A 20,277-nucleotide genomic window follows, 5' to 3' on the forward strand; every position below is an offset into this window, starting at 1 on the left:
GGGTAGGGTGCAGGGGCATCCCGGGCACAGCCCCTAAAGCCCCCTGGAACCCACAGCCATTTGGGGTGCTCAAGGCTATGGCCCCATGAGCACCTGTAGGAGAGCCGGCCTCTGGGGATTTCACCCAAAGAGGCTACGACGCTCACATGGTGCTTATGGGATCACGGACGTGCTTGTCCCTGATGCTGCAGGAGAAGCAGCCACTCACAGGTGAACCTGGCGGCCAGAGCTACTAGCGGGGACCACGGGCAGCATGCCCCGCCCCTCCCAGCCTTGAAGAGCTGCCTGAGGCCATCTCGGCCCTTGCACCCCGTCTCTGTCCCCCAGGCCCCTGTAACTTGCTTAACGCTTCCTGAGAGGTGGTTTGGGGTTTTTTTTTTTTTTTTTTCTTCCTCTCCTCTTGTAGCAACAGATTAAAAAACAACACCCTGACCCAAGCCAAGATAGGTTCCAAACCTCAACCTGCAGCCGGAAGGGGGAAGTGAAACCCGCCGGGGGGTGGGGGCTCCGAGGCCGCCCCAGAAAGCGCTGAAAGCCACAGCACGTACACCCACTCCAGGAATCTGCCAGCACCCTGTGCGGTCCAGACTACAGGCCGATGGCGGAGGCTTCGAGTGACCCAGGCGCCGAGGAGCGGGAAGAGTTGCTGGGGTAAGGGTCTGTGGCGACACCCAGCGCCCTGTGCCATGTCCACGGGTGCATAGTCCTTGAGCTGCATGGATGATGGAGAACTGGGGTGCCTGATGGGGAATCTGGGCTCCTCAATGAGAGAAGTGGATGTCCAATGGGGAAACTGGGGACCCACAGACAGGTGTCAGGAAGTCTTGCCGGGACCCCCGTCTCATAACAAGGGTGGAGGCCGCTTCTGCCTGCCTCTGTGCCCTGAACTCACTGGGGGAGGCGCGTGGGATGCTAAGCCCATGGTGGATGCCTGAAGCGGGGAGACCCCCAGACGTGGCCCGGACTGCTGGGGAGGAGCTGGGGACTGTGGGCCCTGTTAGCTTGGGAAGAGGCGAGGTGGGGGCTGGGGAGCAGCTGCTCTGTGAGGGGTGGAACTGGCCGGGGCCCAGCCACCTGCCCACAGGACAATCTGAGAGGGGTTATCCTGCCTTGAGGGTCTGGAGGCCTCCAAGCTTGGGATCCAGCAGGCCTCAAGGCAGGACACCCAAAGCTGCCCCTGACTTGCTGTAAAGGACAAGGCCCAGGATTCTGACAGGTGCCTGTGCTGGGTGCCGGCCACCGTGTGTTGGTTGGGATGGGGACATGAGGGGGCATGGCAGAGGTTGTGTGTGGGACTACTAAGGCCAGAGCTGGGCAGAAAAACCCCACAGCCAAAGGCCTCTTAGTGGGCAGCTGTACTCTGTGGTACCAATGGGCATCCAGCCCTGTGCTGGGGCGGGTGGAGAAGGCTAGAGGCCTCGTAACTGGGCTCCCTGGCAGCGGGGAGCTGCCGGCCAGCAGGCATCCAGGCATTGCAGCTAAGCCTTACCAGGGGAACCTGAGTTGCCCCCGGTGCAGGTCCCAGAAGAGATGGGAGGGCTCAGGGCGTGGGGTGCGGGGACAGGCAGGGCTTTGAGGGGCAGAGGGGCAACATGCTAATGGCCAAGGGACGGCCCGTGCTGGGGACAGAGGACAGCCTAGGAGCAGACCAGCAAGGGCTGTGGCCTGGTGTGCGGAAGGGAAGGTGCTGGGGCCCAGGTCACAGAAAGGGCGTGACACCCGAAGCCACACAGGATGGACCTGAGAGGAGGCCCAGGGTGACGCTCACACACCCCAGAACTGCAGCCAGGGCTGCTACCAGGCTCTGCCTGGGTGCTGACGGCAGAGGGTCCCTGTCTAATCGACCCAGGGCGGTGCAGGACCACCTCCCTGCCTTCCTGCAAAGTGGGTCCTGGCCCCAGCTCCTGTGCTGTGTTGGCAGTTGCAGTCACTGTCGTGTGTCTGTGTCCTTGGTAGCTGTCACATTGCCATGGGCCTGGTGTGTGTGAAGGGTCTGCATCTTGGACTTCTTGCTGCCACATCCCACCGGGGCACAGGTGCGGGGGCTGCTGAAGGGACGCTGCGTGCCGTGAGTGGAGTGGAGGCTAAGCAGAGGCCACGGCTGGCTGGGGGCTGGGTCGGGATGTCCGTGCCTGTCCCCATGGAGAAGTGGGAGGATGCCCTGCCCAGGCCGTGCACAGGGAGACAGGCTGCTGGGTGCACAATAGCTGCGTCGGCTCCAAAACGGCCCCTCCTGTCAGCTCCGCCCCCAGCCCTGGACGAGGTGCTGCTCCTGGTCACCTCATGCCCATAGAAGGGCAGGACTTGAGCCTCTGGGCTAGGGCACCCCCGCCTTCCTCCTTGGCCTCATCCTTGGCCACCCCCTCCTAGCTGTCTCAAATGCCTTGATCCCCGGGGCCGGGCAGGGTGGGGGGTTGGGCGGCCATGGCCAAGGCACAGATGATCCTGGGGCATCTTGGTGCAGATCCCGGGAGGCCAGGGCTGCACCTGTGCCGGGGCTGTCAGGAGCTCCAGCTGGAGAATGCTGGTTCTCCTGAGCTCTGCAGAGCCTGGACTCCCTCCTTGGACATCCCCTGCCCCTCCAAATTGCATGGGGTGGGGAGCCAAACCTGACCTTTCAGAATGAAACTGAGAGCCCGTGCGGGGTAGGCTTCTCGTTTCAAAAGGTGATTAAGGGAACCGGGGAGTTTCCTGTCTGGGATGGGACAGAAGTCCCCTGCACCCAGACAGGGATGTGTGGCCTGGGAGGCCCCCCGCGGGAGTCCCCAGGAAGGTCCAGGCCGGGCGGGTTCGGCTGAGGCTGGAGAAAGCAGATGAGACAACCCCCCACGCGTCTCACAGGGCACCAGGGACACCAGGCTGTGACGGTCTCAGGACATGCCCCCCACACGAGGCCCAGGGCAGGCCAAGCCCCTCCAGCCGGACAAGTGGGTCCAGCCCCTCAGACTGTCCCATGATGTGGCCCCTCCCCTCAGACTGCCCGGGATGGGGCCAAATTCCTCAGAACCACCCCTCCATGATGTGGCCTTTCAGATGCCCCCAGGACAGGACTGTCCTCTCCCACCGGGCCTCAGGCCAGAGCAGGTCCCCTGACCCTGGGCGGGGTCCGGGCTCCACTTCGGCTGCCAGCCAGGCTGGACTGCGGTTCCTCCACTCGGGGGCACTCCTGTCTCGCCCGGCTGTCCAGTTGACAGTCACTAGCTTGTCCTTGTCCCTTGGGGGCAGGGACGAGGATTTCACAGAGCTCCCTTGTGGCTCTGAGGGGACTCCCTGGTGACGCTGGGGGGACGCCTGCCCTCCATAGCCCCTAAGAGCAAGACTCCCCACACTGAGAAACTACCCGGCCTTGGGGGCTTTGAGGCGATGAGGACGGGGCGGTCCCAGCCCACAGCTAGGGAGGGTCAGGACACCCTCCAGACCTTGGGTTCGACATATCCAAATGTTGGAAGCCAACTCTGCAGGGGTGCGCCCTCCCTGGGGTCACACTGCATATGTGGCTGCAGTGCCTGTCCTTGGCCCAGCGGCCCTGGGGCTCCCATCCCATGCCCACACCTAGAAGGCAAGTCTGCCTGCCCGCATGCCATCCCACAGACACCCTGGCGGCTCTCTCAGTCTGCCCCTGTGCAACCCAGGCCCCCACCAGGATGACCCTGCCCCCAGTCTGTCCCCCATGCATGACCAGGCCGTGTCTCCCACGCAAAGAACCATTCACCAGCTACAGACAAAGACCATGCCTCTGAGTGGCCACGCCAGGCCCTCCTGGCCTGGTTGAACTCACTTCCCATCCCACTGGCTTTCCCAGCTCTTCCCAGTTTTGGAAGGTGTCAGAGCCCTGGCACGTGCCCCTCCTAGCATCATCCAATCACCCTGCCCCTCTGCAGACCTTCAAAGGCTTGCCCAGCCCGCGGTGGGAGGCTGCCGCCCAGGGCTCTGGCAGGACCTGCCATGGACAGCTCCAGTCCTGCAGCCCCACCTGGCCCATCAGAGCCTCCCTCGCTTCTCCATGTGCTGAGCCGAGTTGGGAAGGGGAGGGACGACCTGAGGGGCCTCTCTGGACTTCTGTCCCTGGAGAGCCTCAGAGCTCCAGATTCTGCAGGAGGAAGGGGCTGAACCCACCTGGAGGCCCCAGGCAGCCCCTGGGAAGCCTTCATCTGAGCAGCAGGAGCCCACGGGATAGAACCCCCTAGGCAGCCAGGCCCTTGGGCAGCCCTCCCGCCCACCTTCCCTCCGAGTAAGGGCCGGGCACCACCCGGAGGATGCACAATGCTCCAAGCTGGGGCAGGCGGCCCTGAGAGCCCCCAGCAGTGCCCATGGCTGCTCAGGAAAGAGGGCAGAGCTGGGGACAGTTGGGGAAGCCACCTCAGCCCCAGCCCTGGCCCCACAGGGGCTGCTGAGGGAGGTTGGGATTGAGGTCTAAGCCCTGGGGCTCCCTCCCTACACCTTCCTGCGGTCAAGACCTGATGTCTGGACCCAGGATCCCTGGGGAGGTCCCCTTCCTCCTGCCCTGGGCAAGGGGTCTCAGGCACCTGGAAGTTTCCCAGGGAAGCAGAAGGATGTCTTCTTCCTCTTGGGCTGGCAGGCGCTGCTGTCCGCTGACACCCAGCTGGGCTGTTTGCACAAATGGGAGCATCACAGGCCCCACCCCCGCTGATTCTGGAAGCCAGAATCCTTCCTTCCCCCGCCCCCTTCCTGGTTGCCAGGAGGGTCCAGGTGGTCCAGCTGGGACAGGCCCTGGCAGGTGGCACCTTGGGGTGGCAGGATGGTGGGCCTCCCCTCCACGACCCTGCAGGCCAGCCCGCTCAGTTCCCTGAGAAGGTGCCAGACGGATGGGTGAGCCCTAGAGAAGAGGAGGGTATTGGCAGTGGAAACAGCCAAGTGGTCTCCCGCTCTGAGTCCTCAGGCTGGTGAAGGGTGGGGGTGTGAGCTCTGCCTTGCAGTCCCAGCCCCTGAGATCCCACTGCTGGGGGAGAAGGAGGGGGACGGGCTGCAAGGCCCCAGGGCTGGTCTTGCATGAGCTGCTATAGGCCTAGGAGTGCTTTCTGGATGAGTAGGCCCTACCCCTCCGAGGCCTCAGTTTCCCCATCTGCACACTCAGAATGTAGCTACTCAGACCAAACACTCGCTCCATACCAGTCTTTGCCAAGTTATTTATTATTCATTTATTTATTTATTTATTTGAGACAGAGTCTCGCTCTGTTGCCCAGGCTGGAGTGCAGTGGCACCATCTCGGTTCACTGGAAACTCCGCCTCCCGGGTTCAAGCAATTCTCCCACCTCAGCCTCCCGAGTAGCTGGGATTACAGGCACCTGCCACTGCCCCCTGCTAATTTTTGTATTTTTAGTAGAGACAAGGGTTTCACCATGTTGGCCAGGCTGGTCTCGAACTCCTGACCTCAGGTGATCCACCCACCTCGGCCTCCCAAAGTCCTGGGATTACAAGCATGAGCCACCACGCCCCACTTTTGCCAAGCTTTTTAAACCAAGCCTCTTGTTTCATCCCCCAGAGCTGTGAGGCAGGTCCCTGGAGCTTCCCACTTCACAGATGGAAACCGAGGCTCACAGGGGCCAAGTGCATTGTCCAAGGGCTGCTCCCTGCCGGCGGAGGGGCCAGAGTCCTTGCCCCCGTGGGGTTCGGGGGCTGAGGGCCCACAAGACCTGCGGGCACCAGCAGGGAGCAGGACTGGGCTGCCCTTCCCGGGGACTCTCTGACCTCACACCACACACCAGCCACTGGACTCAAAGGCTCCTGAGAGCACCCGAGCACTGCTCATGGCCAAAGCTCAGCATGCAACCAAAGGGACCTCCTGGAAAAGCAGAACTGGGACTGGGCGCTGCTGCACCAACAAGATCCTCCACTTCCCTCTAGCCCAGCCCCGCCCAAATCCCAGTCCTCTGCATCTTTTTGGGGGCCACTAAAGACCCTCCGGGAGATGGCAACCCAGGACCACAAGGCAATCGGAGAGGGCTTTCCGCATGCGCTGAGGCAGACAGAACCAGGCCCTGGCTCTGGATGAGGATGTATTGATACTTAGAAGAGAGGGAGGCGAGCGGGTTGGAGGGGCCCAGCAGGGTGCCTTCCCCAGGGTTAGACTGTCTCCAGCCAGCCCAGCCCCTACCCCGTCCCCAACATCTAGGGACCTGGAAAGAGGTTTGAGGGGCTGCATGGGGGTGGGGTTGATAGGAAATTAGGCGGTTGAGAAAGTCAGGCCTCCTAGTCATGTACCACCCAGCACAGCCCCGCCAGTGCCAGACACAGGCAGATAAGGGAGGGGGGAGATGCTGAGCAGGGGTGGAGGGAAGAAAGCCCCTGGCCCTTTCTTGGGGCCAGGCAAGTCCTATCCAGACTCCGTCTGCTAACTGCCTCCAAGCTGCTTGTGTGTTGTCAGGGAAGGGAGTTTGTGGCAGGGAGGGCCTTTGAGTCACCTGCATCCCCCGGCAGGAGGGGGCAGGCACTCTGGCCCCTGACCATGGAGCCTAGAGCAGGGCTGCTCTGTGCAGGGCATTCAACAGCATGAAGGGTTCTAGCATCCCTCTTGGGTTGCTAGTTTCCCTGGGAGCAGGGGAGCAGATGCAGGGGCCTCTGCACACACCACACGCTTGGGGAGAGTGGCTGAGGTGTCCAGGAGGTCCTGTCCACTGGGGCAGGGGGTGGGTTCTATACCCAGTGCCCTTCCCAGAGCCCCCGATCTCGATCTCCAGCTGCTCATGGGTTGCAGATGAGGGTTCAAAGTTGCACATGGGTCACTGCCCTGCTCCACCCCTGGCAGGCGGGACCTCACCTATTGCTCCTTTCTGCTCCAGAGAAGAGCACGTCCCCCTCATCTCAGAGGTGCCTGTGCTCCTCCTTCCTGGGTGGAAATTACACTTTTGACAGTTTGGTTTCTGAGGCAAGGCTGACTCCTCCTCTTCTCCAGGGTACTTCTCCTCAGAAAAGCAATGGGACTTGGGATGGAAGGATCTAGCCAATTCATTCCAGATGAATCTAGAAACAATCTTTTAGCCTTTCTCCTAGACTCAGTCCCAACCAACATCTGAGCTTCATCACCACCACCCAGCACCCAACATTCACCACCTAGCCCCCAGCGCCCAGCTCCCAGCGCCCAGCACCCACTACCCACCACCCACCACCCACCACCCTGGACCCTACCCATGGCTCTGGCCCATTCTCCTGCTGTCAGCAGTGCTTGCTTGGACAGAGGGCCACACTGAACAGATGCATGCTCCAAGCATTTGGAGGCTGCCTCCTCTTTAAATCAGAGACATTTATCTACCAGGGATCACTCGGGAGCCACTGAGGCCACCACCCCATCTTCCCCTGTCCCCATCGGCTTGTTCAAAGCACCTGGCACTGGGATGCTGCTCTTTGAACACATATTTGCAAGTATGTGTCAGGGATGATGAGAATGTGTCAATAAGAAGACAGATCCCTACCTCTGTAGCCCCTGCTTAGGCTCTATCAAGGTGCTCAGCCTCCTGGGCCATGGTGGTCTGCTTTATTCTTGGGCCATGAGCTTATGAACCATGTCTTAGTCACGTAAGAAAGGAAAAATAAAGATTAGAAAAGAATCAATTATGGAGAACAGTATGAACGAATGGAAAGATGAATGAAGAGTGATAGGAAGTAGGAACAAATGGATGGACGGATGGATGGATGGATGGATGGATGGATGGATGGATGGATGGATGGATAATTGAATGATGGATGGATGAATGCATGGGTGGATGGATGAATGGATGGGATGATGGATGGATGGATGGATGGGTAATTGAAGGATGGATGGATAATTGAAGGATGGATGGATGGATGGATGGGTGGACGGATAGAGGGATGAGTGGATGGATAGGTGCGTGGATAGATGGACAGGTGAATGAATGGATGGGCAGATGGATGGGGGTGGATGGATGAATGGGTGGATGGACTCATGTACAAATAGAATATAACTCATGTATAAATAAAAAGAAAGAATTATTTAGTAATTGATTAATGGATGAACAAATGAGCAGATGAACAAAAATAGATTGATGGATAGAAGAACATATGTATGTATATATGGATGCTTGGAGGAAAGGACAAATGGATGGGTGGATAGATAAATGCAGATGTGATATTTAGAATATTTAACAAAGCACGTGGTACAAATATTAATCTATGAGAATGGGTGCTGATTATATTCATACATTCAACTGTGTTGTGCCTGTGTATATTGGCTGATCATCAGCCCAATAGGTAAGCGAGCAGATATGCCAAAACAAAAGATAAGTGGATTTATGGATGAATGGATGATGGATGAATGGGTGTATAGATGGGTGAATGAATGTATTGATGGAAGGACACATGAGATGGAAGTATGGATGGGTGGATGAGTGGATGGCTGGAATATGGACATATAAATGATTGGAAAGATTAATAGAAGGATGTCAGGAGAGGTAAACATATGGATGGATATGGGTAATGGATAGATGAATAGATGGATATATGGGCGGATATAACAAGAGATGAGTAGAAAGATAAATGGATAGATAATGAATCAATAGACAACTGAATCCGTGCTAGGTGAACGATTAGAAAGACAGATGTGTGAGCAGACACTACAAAATCAGTAATTTTGCACTGTCTTCCTGGAACACATCCTCCCATTTCTCTCATCTCTTTTTAAATAAGAAAAGAATTACTTCTTTCCATGAGGTTTTCATATATAAAAATCCAAGGAAATAATTACTTATTTCCATGAGGCTATCATACATAAAATATCAATCCCCCCAGAACTCCATATGTCTTTACCCTGATTTATATTTTCTGTTATATTTTCCATCATCTGACCTTTATTTATTTATTTATGTGTTTGTTCCAAATGAAACATGATCCTCACTGAGAGTAGGGACTTTGTTAGTGCTGAATTCCCAGCACCTTCAAAGTGTCTGAGTTCAGTACAAATTTATTGAATAAATATATGGAGGGATGGAGGGATGGATGGATGGATGGATGGATGGATGGATGGATGGATGGATGGATGGACAGACCGATGGACGGACTGACGGAAGGATGGATGGACGGATGGATGGATAAATATATGGATAGATGGACTCATACACAAATTTGTAAATGGAGAAATTAATGGATAGATGTTTGGTTGGTTGAGTGAATAGGTGAGTGGAAAATAATAAGTAACATTGATTATGGGCAGACTATGTTCCAGTAACTGTTGTAAGTGTTAAATCATTTAGATGACTTAATAGACAAACTGATGGGCACACGTGTACAGAAGGGTAAACACACGTGTGTGTATAATTGGAAATGGGACTCGCTAGGTGAGAAGATAGATGGGCATATGGATGGATAGTCAGAAAGATGTATGAATGGATGTATGGATGGTATGGGTAAATAGAATATTTGGACAGATAAATGAAAATAAGCAAAGAAGAACATTTGGATATAGAAAGATACATTAAAGAAGGATAAATAGCTCACTGTTTGGCTGGCTGGACAAATGGACATACAAATGGATGAGTGAACATGTAGATAATAGTAATTAGCATGTAATGAGTGGTTAAGTTCCAAATGGATAGATGGCTTGCTAAATGTTTCTAAGTGTTTTCTACATATTTAGACATTTAGATAAATGGATGAATGGCTAAATGGATGGCTTACTGAATGCATCTGTGAAGTGTTTTCTATGTACTAAGACATTTAGGTAAATGAATGGAAGGATCGATGGATGGATGTCAGATACTTGTTCAATGAATAAATGTATAGAGGGGGTGGACATGGTTATATGGATGGATGCCTGAATGGGTTAAATAGAAGGATATATTATGTTTATATAGATAATTGGATGAATAGATACATTGGAAATTGATGATTGATAAATGATACATGAAAAGACAGGCATTCATATAGAAGGATGGATGGGTGAATGGATGGGTGGATGAATAATGGATAGATAAATAGATGAGTGGTTGGATGGACGGATGAACGGATGGGTAAATGGATGGATGGCTAGGTGGATAGATGGATGAGTGGATGGATGGATGGATGGATGGATGGATGGGTAAATGGACGGATGGATAGGTGGCTAGATGGATGAGTGGATGGATGGATGGATGGATGGATGGATGGATGGATGGATGGATGGATGTATTGATGGATGGATGGATGGATGGATGGATGGATGGATGAGTGGATGGATGGATGGATGGATGGATGGATGGATGGATGTATTGATGGATGGATGGATGGATGGATGGATGGATGGATGGATGGATGGATGGATGGGTAAATGGATGGATGGATAGGTGGCTAGATGGATGAGTGAATGGATGGATGGATGGATAGATGGATGGATTGATGAGTGGATGGATGGGTGAATGGATGGGTGGATGGATGGACGGATGGATGGACGGATGGATGGATGAGTGGATAAATGGATGGATGAATAGATGGGTGGGTGGATGGGTAAAATGGATCGATTAACTGATAGATGAATAGAGAGACGGACAGAGAGATGGATGGATGAGTGGGTGGATGGATGAGCACACACATAACAGTGGAGTTGACATCAAATACTCTCCCATATTGTCCCTCACAGGACATGCCTTAGTTGTAAAACCTTGAGTCTTGGCCACTACATGTAAATATCTGTTCTTGTCACTTTCCATCCATCAGCATTTCTGACAGATGATCATTCTCTAGTGACAGGGAAGTCTTGCCATTCCAAGGGAGCTCTTTTCCCGGTGGGAATATCCTTCCTTCTTTTGAACTAAAATATGCCTTGGCCACATTTCATTCCTGGCTCTCTGTGGCTGGGACTCCCTCCAGAAGTCAAAACAGGAGGCAAGGAGGAAACAGGCAGGTGGAGGTACAAATGAAGCACAAGCTCACTGCACCCCCACCCCAGGAAATCTCACCTCACCTGGGTGATCGGGCCTCCCTGAGTGATCTCACTTTCTCTGTGTGATCTCACCTACCCCTGGTAATCCCACCTCCCCCGATTTACCTTTCCCTGGGTGATCTCGCCTCTCCTGAGTGATCTCACCTCCCCTGGGTGACCTCACCTCCCCTAGGTAATCTTGCTTTCGCTGGGTGATATAGACTTCTCCTGGTGACCTCCCCTCCCCTGGGGGATCTCACCTCTCCCAGGTGATCTCACCTTCCCACGGTGACCTTTCCTCCCCTAGGTAATCTTGCCTCCCCTGGGTGATCTCTCCTTCCCTGGGTGATCTCACTAAATGTTTGTCCTGAGGTCCAACCCTGGCCACCATCCCTCCTGCTTACCCCAGAATCCTGTGGTCTCTGCAGCTCTGCGGACGCTGGGGATGTGGGGCCAACACCGTGGTCTCTAGCGTCCGTTCCCTGCTCCTCCTGGGTTGTGCCGGGAGAGGGGAGATGCTGTGGGCTCCTCTCTCCAGGACTGGCCAAGACCTATCCTGGTGCGTGTGTAGGGAATGGGGACGGACTTCCTGACCCCCGCAGTCTCCATGGCCTAGCCCACCACCTGAGTCACCACAGCCTGAGCTATGGACCCATGTGGAATTTTCCGACTGTCGCCGCCACCCCCGGGCGCGCTGCCCTCAGCAGTGATTCACCCGCTCGCCCGTCTGTTCACAGCCTCACCCTTGCTTCCCTCAGTGTTCCCAAGGTGCTACGCAGCCCCAACTGCCTGGCCCGGCCAGTCACGATAGCTGGGGAAACAAGAGGGGGCTGCTCTCCGTGGATGTGGGGACGGGGAGTGGCATGGGCGGGTGGCTGCGCAGGCACAGAAGGTGGCCCAGGACAGTAACCCGGTGGCCAGTGGCCGGCAGACCCGGCTCTGGTTCTGGCTGTGCCAGGCCCTGGCTCTGTGACCTTGGAGGCCAGTGCTGCTGGCTAGACCTTGGTTTCTCCATCCTGGACATGGGTACAGTGGTGGTTCTGAGTGCCAGCGAGCTGGGCAAGCCGCCGGATGTGAGACTGCCATCGTGGAGCTGACCCTCAGTGAGCCCTGAACACGAGTCCTGTCCCTCCCCTCTCCGGGCCACCCGTCCCTCCCCTCGCCCGGCCACTAGCCCCGAATGTTCTCCAGTGAGTCACAGTAGCCAAGCCCAACCAGAGGAACAGAGGGCTGGGCTGCTCCTCCCTGGGCCAGGGCCAGAGGATGGGGGCAAGGGGGGCCTGGCTGGCGAGGGCACCAGGGCGACTTTGTGCCCACTGGCCACCTCTTGGGACCATGGTGTCCCAATACCAAACCGAAGATGCCACGTTGGTGGCATCTCTGCTTCTCGGGGCATCTCTGCGGTCTGGTCGGTTAGGGGGGCACCAGGAAAGGCAGCAGCCTCCCCATTTGGGGACCAAAGAGGGTTCCTGGGGTGTCAAGCCTTCTCCAGAGGTGACAAGGAGAGCAGAGGCCGGGAATGAACAAAGGGAAAGTGGAGAACCAGGAGCGGGGGAGAGGGGAGGAGGGGAGAGGAAGGGAGGGGAGGGGAAGGGAGGGGGGAGGGAAGGAGGGAGGGAGACAGAGATAGGGACAGAGACACCAGAGGGAAAGGAGAGAGGAGAGAGGGGCTGAGTGCGAGACGGGGAAGGAGGGGACGGGACAAAGAGGAACCAGCGAAGGGTCCAGGCCTGCGGTGATGGTGAGGGAGGTGGCAGGTTGAGCGGGGGCTGGACCAGAATGGCCGACGAAGAAGAAGAACAGAGGAGGGCCCGGGCAGGGCCTGGCAGAGGGCATAAGGCACTCTGAGGTGGGAGGCGGCGATGGGCAGAATAGGCCCCTGTGCCTGGGCACGGGCACCACGGAGGGCTAGGGGAGACCGAGAGGCGGGCAGCGGCTGCCAAGGTGGCCCGAGGGGAGAGGCGGAGGGAGGAAAGGAAAGAGGAAGGGAGAGAGGGAGGGAAGGAGGCAGCCACGCTGCCCATCAGCGGGCCACAGAGATCTGGCTGAGCCCCCACGCTGCTGGGCTAGGGGAGACCGAGAGGCGGGCAGCGGCTGCCAAGGTGGCCCGAGGGGAGAGGCGGAGGGAGGAAAGGAAAGAGGAAGGGAGGGAGGGAGGGAAGGAGGCAGCCACGCTGCCCATCAGCGGGCCACAGAGATCTGGCTGAGCCCCCACGCTGCTGGGCTGGGAGGGTTTTCGCTCTGACATTTTTACTCTTCTCGGAAGGAGGAGGAGGTGGAGGTGGAAGAGATGGAGGCGGGAGGAGAAGGGGGCTGGGGGAAGCAAAAGGGAAGCAGCTGCTGGGCGTCCTGAAGTAGGAGAGGGGAACGGGAGACCCACAGTCAGGGAGACCCGCAGGGATGGGGACACAGGGACCAGCCTGCCCGCAGGGAGCCGGCCCGCAGACTCCTGTGCCAGGGACCAGAGGGGCCAAGACACACAGGCAGAGGGTCACAGGGACGAGCAGACCACCAGACAGAGAGAAGGGACAGGGGAGGGGTGAGAGCCAGTGAGAGACCGAGGGCCAGGGCAGAGCGCCAAGGAAGCGCAGGAGCGAGAGGGGCAGGGAGAGGCAGGAAAGCCAAGGAGAGCCAGGCATAGGGGGCAGGGGTGCGGGAGGAGGGCAGCAGAGAGGAGGACCAGCAGGACAGGAGCCTTCGAAGATGCTGCTGTGTCCCTGGGGCTGGGGTCAGGCCAGGTCGCCGCCTGAGCAGAGGCTGCAGCACGGGCAGTCCTGAGCTTCTGAGGAGGAACTCTAGCAGACAGGGCCTGGATATCCTCTTGAGGTAGGTCCCTCCTGCCCCGGCTGGGCATGGAGGGCAGGGGAGGATGCCAGTGCTGGGCTGCCACATGCACCGGGCCAGGCCCCCAGGCATGAGGCCACTGGGCCTCCCCCAGCTTCAGTGGGCTCTGCTGCCCCAAGAGTGGGCAGGGAGAAGGTGCCAGGCTGGCCCGTGTCCACGTGTGAGTGTGGAGGCTGCTTGAGGCCTCTCCTCCTCCCGGCTCCTGGCAGCCGCCCACGCATCCTCCTCCCCTGTCCCACCTGCACTGCCGGCTGCACTATTGCCCGCTCGCACCTCTCCCGGAGCCCCAGCGCTTCTGCTCAACTCTGAGCCCCCAGGATGAAGGGCCCATCCTCTGCGTGGCTTCTGGAGCCTCCCGTGGGGTCCTTCGGACCCTGGGCACGCTCCTGTCACCCTCACTTCACAGATCATGAAACGGCTTTGGGCTGAGCTCACCTGCCTTGGCCGCATCACACCAACCCTGAGTGGGAGGCTCCTCAGGGCCAGGGAGGGTACCTAGGCCTTGTCTACCCGCAGGCATTGGGCCAGCGTGGTGCCCTCTCCCCGCCTGTTACTTCCTCTGTAAATGAGTGGTGTGGCCCCTCATGGGGTCAGGCGGGAGAGCAGAGTTTGAAGGGCCCAAGACTCCTCAGGACCCAGCCTGGGCAGTCAGAGATATCCCTCTGTATCTTCAGCCACTCTGAGCCACCTGTAGGGCCCTTCCTCCTCCTCCACCCTTTCTTTCAGGTGTTTAAGCCCAGTTGAAACACCTCCTCCTCCTTGAAGGCTCCCTTGCTGCTTCTTAACCTGGAGGGGCTGTCCTGCTCTGACTCCCTTTGATGGCACAGAGCATGCTGGCCGGACCGCGAGCTCCTGGGAGGCAGAGCTGGATCAGTCAGCCTGCCACTGCCCACCCAGGCCAGGCACTCCATGCTGAGTCTCTGAGAGAGCAGAGAGCCAGGGATGCCCATGGGGGTGGGCTCCGCAGGGTCTGAGGAGTTGAGGACAGCCCGGCTCACCCCTCTCCCCCAGCTCCCACTTGTTGAGTCCATGCAGATGCAGAGAGATAGCTCTGATCTGGTCCTCACCTACAGGGTCTCTGGCTGCCGCCCCAGTTTAGGACCAGCACCAGGATCTGCAGTGGGCCCCTGGCTGGGCACACCTCATCCCAGCCTCCCCCACCCCTGACGCCCATGAGCCTTCTCCTCTTGGGCTTCCAGGCTCTGCTGGTCAGACCTCCCCTCCCTGCCGAGCGGGAACGTGTTTCCCCAGGGAATGCTGCATCCCCCAGGAGCTCTGTGGCCTGGGATTTGAGGAGTGCCTGGGGTCAACCCCCCAGGCTCACCAGTGCTACTTAACAAATGGGCCCAAGAGAAGGAAGTGCAGCCCCCGGGGGAGCGGCAGAGTCCCTGCCTGTCTGTGCAGGGGCTCACCCCCTTGTCACCAGGGTCTTGGCCATGAGCACCCGTCCGGCAGGCCCAGCACAAACTGCAGCCCCATGTGAGCAAGCAGCACTCGGGGGGCACTGATGCCGCGTGGGCCCAGGCTCGGGGCCAGCCCCTGTGGACCTGGGGAGGACACAGCGGGGAGGGGACCTCATTAGAGGTGGTCAGGCAGTGGGACGGTGGCATAAGGGCCTGTCCCTTTGAACTCCCTGGGAATTCGCCCTGACGGGGGCCGGGCAGAAGGCAGCAAGAGTCCCTTGTCCAGCTATGGGGGACAATCATGGTGAGCTACATGAAGCAAGGCTCACGCGTGTCACTAACACACACCCCCTCCAGGACACAGACCCAGAGGCCACTGCACCGCACCCACCCACCCACCACACCCACACTTGCAAGCGCACACACAGATGCACACACAGGTACACGCACATGCACACACACGCACTACCACCCGGGACAGTGCTGCACTCACCACCACTGCCATGATCACTTCTCTGCAGTCTCCAACAGCTCAAACTTCCCCAGTCTCAGCCCTCCAGGCCCGGCAGGCTGCCCCCTACCCACTCACTGTTGGATAAAGGAGGGAGCCAGGCTCAGAGAAGCTTTGGGTGAAGAGACTTGCCCAAGGCCACTCAGCAGGGCATGGTAAGCCCAGGTCCCCGGGTCCCTCCTCCACCCACATCACCCCACCCCTTCAACGGGGATCCCCTAGGTGCCTCGCCATGCTGGGTGCAGGGCTGGGAGAGGCATTGCAGTCAGGGTGCTGTGTCCTCAGTGATGAGCCCTGAAGGGCCATGCTAGGTGCCAGCAGCCGCCAGGGAGTAAATTCAATGCAGTTTACGTTCATTAAAAACGGTGCTCTGGGCCAGTGGGAAAACGTGTCCCCCCTGCCCCATCCTCCCCTGCCCCATTGTCCCCCACCCCTGCCCCGGCGATTCTCCTTGTCTACACCTGGTGTGAGCCCAGGGGCTCTGCATGTAGCCGCACAATACCATTTTCTCCAGGTCTGGCTGTTCCCAGCCTCTGCCAGCATGCGGCTTCTGGCTGGCAGGGTCGGGCCCTGGGCTGACCTCCCCCCAATGCCTCCCTGCCAAGTCTGCCCTTCCAGGCACCTGGGAGTCTGCCCTGTGCCTCCTGCCTGCTCCTGGTCAACTTGGAGCTCTCCAGGGCCAGCCTGGGCCAGGCCAGTGTTAGGGATGGCCAGGGGACCTAAAGAGGACCTCAGCCCACTCAACTCCAGTGGTCGCCCGGACTCAGCCACCGGCCTGGTCCTGCCACCTGTGGGGTCCTGGCTTGGGAGAGGGCACCAGGCCAGCTGCGAGTGCCTTGTAGCCTGGCCCAGAGTGAAGAGGGGGCCTGGGGATCAGCCTGGCAGACATCCTTATCAAGCACTGAGGTCCCCAGAGCCCTGTGCCCACCCCAGCCACGGCTCTTTGGGTGGTGTGAGCCCCTCCATTCCCTCGTCCCAGGCACACATCTGACCACAGATGTGGCAGCCACCCCATGCTTGGCTCTCCCCAGGGCTCTAAGGCCCCTCAGGCAGGGACCCGCCCTGAGCAGCCTGGTCCAGGGACCTCTGGGGCTCCTGATGTGACCAGTGGGGCAGGAATGGGCTGGCAGCCTGCTGGGCTGGCCCTGAGGGGCCTGGGGGAAGCCAGGCCTCCAACCACAGTGTCCAAAAGGGCGTGGCTGCCTTGGGCCCATCCAGGCCCGAGATCCTGAGGGTGGGGTAGCCCCCGCCCTGGCAGGGCTGGAAGTCCGTCTTCGGACAGAGCCCGTCCTGCCCAGAAGCCCAGCCAAGCCAGCAACAGGGGTGCAGGGACCGAGTGGCCCAGCCCCCTGGGCAGGGTGTCAGGGCCGGAGCCCAGAGGACTGCGGTTCAGGCTTCAGTCCCAGCCGGCGAACCAGAGCTGGGCAGAGCGGCCAGCAAGCGGCAGCCAGGGTGCCCTGGGCACTCGACCCCCAGATGCCCCTGCTGGAGCCGTAAAGGGGAGGCACCCTGAGCCCGCAGGGAGCATGGCCCCGGGGACTGAGCACCCGGCTCAGAGTGGCTCGGCAGAGGTTGGTAGCCTGGGGTTGACCACACAGGTCTCTGGAGGGCAGACAGGAGCCGCTGCAGGTGGGAGCTTGTAGGAGAGAAGCCCTTGGGTGGCCCTTGGATGGGGTGGGGACCATCGGAGAGAAGGGTGAGGGTCTCTAACCCCAGCCCCAGGCTCCAAGTGGGCTGAGACCCGGGAGGCGTGAGCATGGCCGTGAGGGTTGGCTACTGCCCGTGACGGACTAGGGAGGTCTTGGTAAGAGCCGAGGTGGTGCTTGTGGAGGTGAGATTGGGTGCCAGGCCTGGCCAGGGATGCTGGGAGGGGGCGACACTGGGCCTGGGGCTGTGAGGGTCTCTCAACTAGAACAAGCCCTACCTGGGGAGAAGTGAACAGAGAAAAGAAAGAAAGAGCGAAGGCATGAGAAAGAAATGAGAGAAAGGGAGGGGAAAATGTGGAGAGGGAGGGCGAGAGCAGGGGCTGCCTTGAAGGAGGGAGAGGGGAGCAGAAGCGGGTGCAGGGTGGCGGCAGGAGGGAAAGGGCAGAGGGAGGGGCTGAGTTGTGAATGAAAGCTGCGTGAGGGTCCCCGGCACTGCCCTGTGCAGCCGACCCCAGGCGTGAGAGGTGGGGTCTCTCCCACATGGGCCCCACCTAGCAGGTGCCTGGGGCAGGAGGCTGCAGAGCCACTGTCTCACGCAGCTCCTTGGTGCTGCCAAGACGGGAGGTGGGAGGAAAACCAAAGAATCGAGAAATGGATGCTGAAGGAACGCGGTGAGGCCAGGCGAGGGCTGGCGAGATTGCCAAGGAGAGGACGGGCGAGGAAAATGGAGCGCCCACCAGAGGAGGGGATACGGGGGAGGGCTGGTTTTCCCTCGGACTGAGGAATGAATTTCTGCGCCCGGACTTGGACCCCCTGGGTCAGGACCCTGCCCTCCACTCACATTCAGGGGCAGCACCTCTTCCGGCCTCTGTCCCTGCCTGGTCTTCCCCACACCCAGTTCTTGGTGGTTGAGGGGTTGGAGCCCCAGCCACGTCATCAGCTCCCTAGGACCCCTGCCTGAGATGCGCACCTCCGAGCTTCCGTGTGTGCGTCTGTAATGGGGATGCTGCGACTGCGGCCCTGGCAACTGTAGTGAGGACGGAGGTGCCGGCTGCCTGGTGCTCGCTGTGCCTCTTTAAACGGGGATGTCTGGACCTCAGGCGCAGAGGACCAGGGCAGGTCCACTTGACCTCAGCCACCAGGACATCCCAAGGCCATGTGAGTCTCCCACGGCCCACTGAAGCTGGTCCTTCATACCCCATTTTGCAGATAGGAAAGCTGAGGCTCAGGGAGCCTCCAAAGCTTACCCCTGTCCTGGGAGTTGGCAGGGGGCATCCACAGCACCAGGACACACACACCAGGAAGTCTCCTGGGGAAGGAGGGCCAGCCCAGGGGCAGACTCTTTTCTGCACTGTGATGTCTCCCTTGCACCCCAGGGGTGATGAGTGGGAGGGGCTGGTCACCCATGAAAGCTTCGGGGAGGGGCTGGTGGCCAGGCTGGGCACCCCAGAGCTCCACACGCAGACATGGCATGGGGGCGTCAGGCAGAGAGCTTGGTGGCTGGGTGCTATGGTAGGAAGATACCGGTGCTGTGAGAGTGAGACAGGTGGTTGAATGCCAGGCTGGCTTGGCCGTTCTCCGTGGGTGCCGGCTGTGGCTCCCGCCCAGGTGGGCACCACGTCTGAATAATATATGAAGCCTCTGGTTGCATGGAGGATGGGAGCGCTTTGGGCAGCATCTGTGGGCAGAGCCTTCAGGGATGTGAGGTACATCTGGGCACGACTAGCTGGGAAGGAAAGAGGATGGCAGAGCCTCAAACCGATGCCAGGGACTGGTCGCGTGTCCCGGAACGTGCCAAAAACCTGCCTTGTGAGCATGGCGAGAGCTCTGCCAGGGCAGTACCAGCTGGCCCAGGAGCCGCAGCGCTCCCGAGGGCCATCCAGCAAAGGCGGGAGGCGTAGCCGGGCTGTCGGTGGGACCTGTGGGCATCAGGGCTCCTTGTTCCCCTCCTGCGGGAAGTAGGCACCGAGCGGGGCTGCATGTAGATGCCTGTTAGGGTGAGCTGCGGCGGAGGACACTGATCGCCGGGTGCAGACGAGGGCCCCAGGAAGGTCCTCCAGGTCGCCTCACTCGTGGCATGGGCCCGGCAGCATTGTGGTCAGTGGCACGGAGGATTTCAGAAAGCCATGTGCACAGCACACAGAGCAGGAGGAGGGGGGAAGAAAGAGCAGGCACGGGGCAAGTGGAGCCGCAGCCATGCCGGGATGCAGCAGGCAGGGCCACCCACGAACAGGGCGGGGCCCTAACCTCCGACCCAGGCCGGTTGCAGCAGATGGGGCAGAGATGTGAAACAGCTGCAGAGCGGGACGAGGGTGCTGCCGGCACAAGGCTGACCATGGAACACATCAAAAGAGGTAGGGCACCCAGCGCAAGGGAGGTGATGGGCTGGTCAGTGGGACATCAAGCCGGTTCTGGACCCTGCTCTGAGGACAGTCTCTGATCCAGCCTCTGAGGACTAACGGGAAGCCAGGGGTAGAGGGGCTGGGGGAAACAAGGCTCCACTGTCCAGTCTCAGCAGGGGGCCAGAGCTTGGGGCTCTGTGGAGGCCACACCACGAGGTTTCCAGGGTCATAGATGCCCTGAGGTCAACACTGTCTGCCAGTGCGTAGACACCCCTCCTGTTGGGTGTCTGGGTAGAGTTGGGGATCTGTCTGGCTGGCGTAGACACCTTTGGGACTGGGTGTGTGTGGCGGGCAGGGCTGGGCTGCAGTCACCCCGGCCCACACTGGTAGAGTTCGGGTCTGTCCGGCTGGCGTTGGCACCTTTGTGACTGGGTGTGTGTGGCAGGCAGGCCTGGGCTGCAGAGTCACCCTGGCTGGCACTGGTAGAGTTGGGGGTCTGTCTGGCTGAAGTGGGCACCTTTCGGACTGGGTGTGTGTGGCGGGCAGGCCTGGACTGCAGTCACCCCGGCCCACACTGGTAGATTTGGGGTCTGTCCGGCTGGCGAGGACACCTTTGGGACTGGGTGTGTGTGGCGGGCAGGGCTGGGCTGCAGTCACCCCGGTC

At 59.1% G+C, this 20,277-nt stretch overlaps 1 protein-coding gene across 5 annotated transcripts in view; it reads left to right on the plus strand.

The window, feature by feature from the left end:
- Positions 1-413: 413 nt before the first annotated feature.
- LSP1 (lymphocyte-specific protein 1) overlaps positions 414-20,277 on the plus strand; it is a 40,217-nt gene continuing 20,353 nt past the window's right edge. The window contains exon 1 of one of the 5 annotated variants that reach the window (XM_011930060.1): positions 414-651. In XM_011930060.1, coding sequence (XP_011785450.1) covers positions 599-651 — 53 coding nt within the window. In that variant the 5' untranslated portion in view covers positions 414-598. Of the gene's footprint in view, positions 652-16,841; positions 17,197-18,314; positions 19,626-20,277 lie in introns of those variants that run through there. The other 4 variants (XM_011930061.1, XM_011930062.1, XM_011930063.1 and 1 more) reach the window with 4 other exon arrangements.

The sequence above is a fragment of the Colobus angolensis genome, unplaced genomic scaffold (genome assembly GCF_000951035.1).
Source record: "Colobus angolensis palliatus isolate OR3802 unplaced genomic scaffold, Cang.pa_1.0 Scaffold84, whole genome shotgun sequence".
NCBI lineage: Eukaryota > Metazoa > Chordata > Mammalia > Primates > Cercopithecidae > Colobus > Colobus angolensis.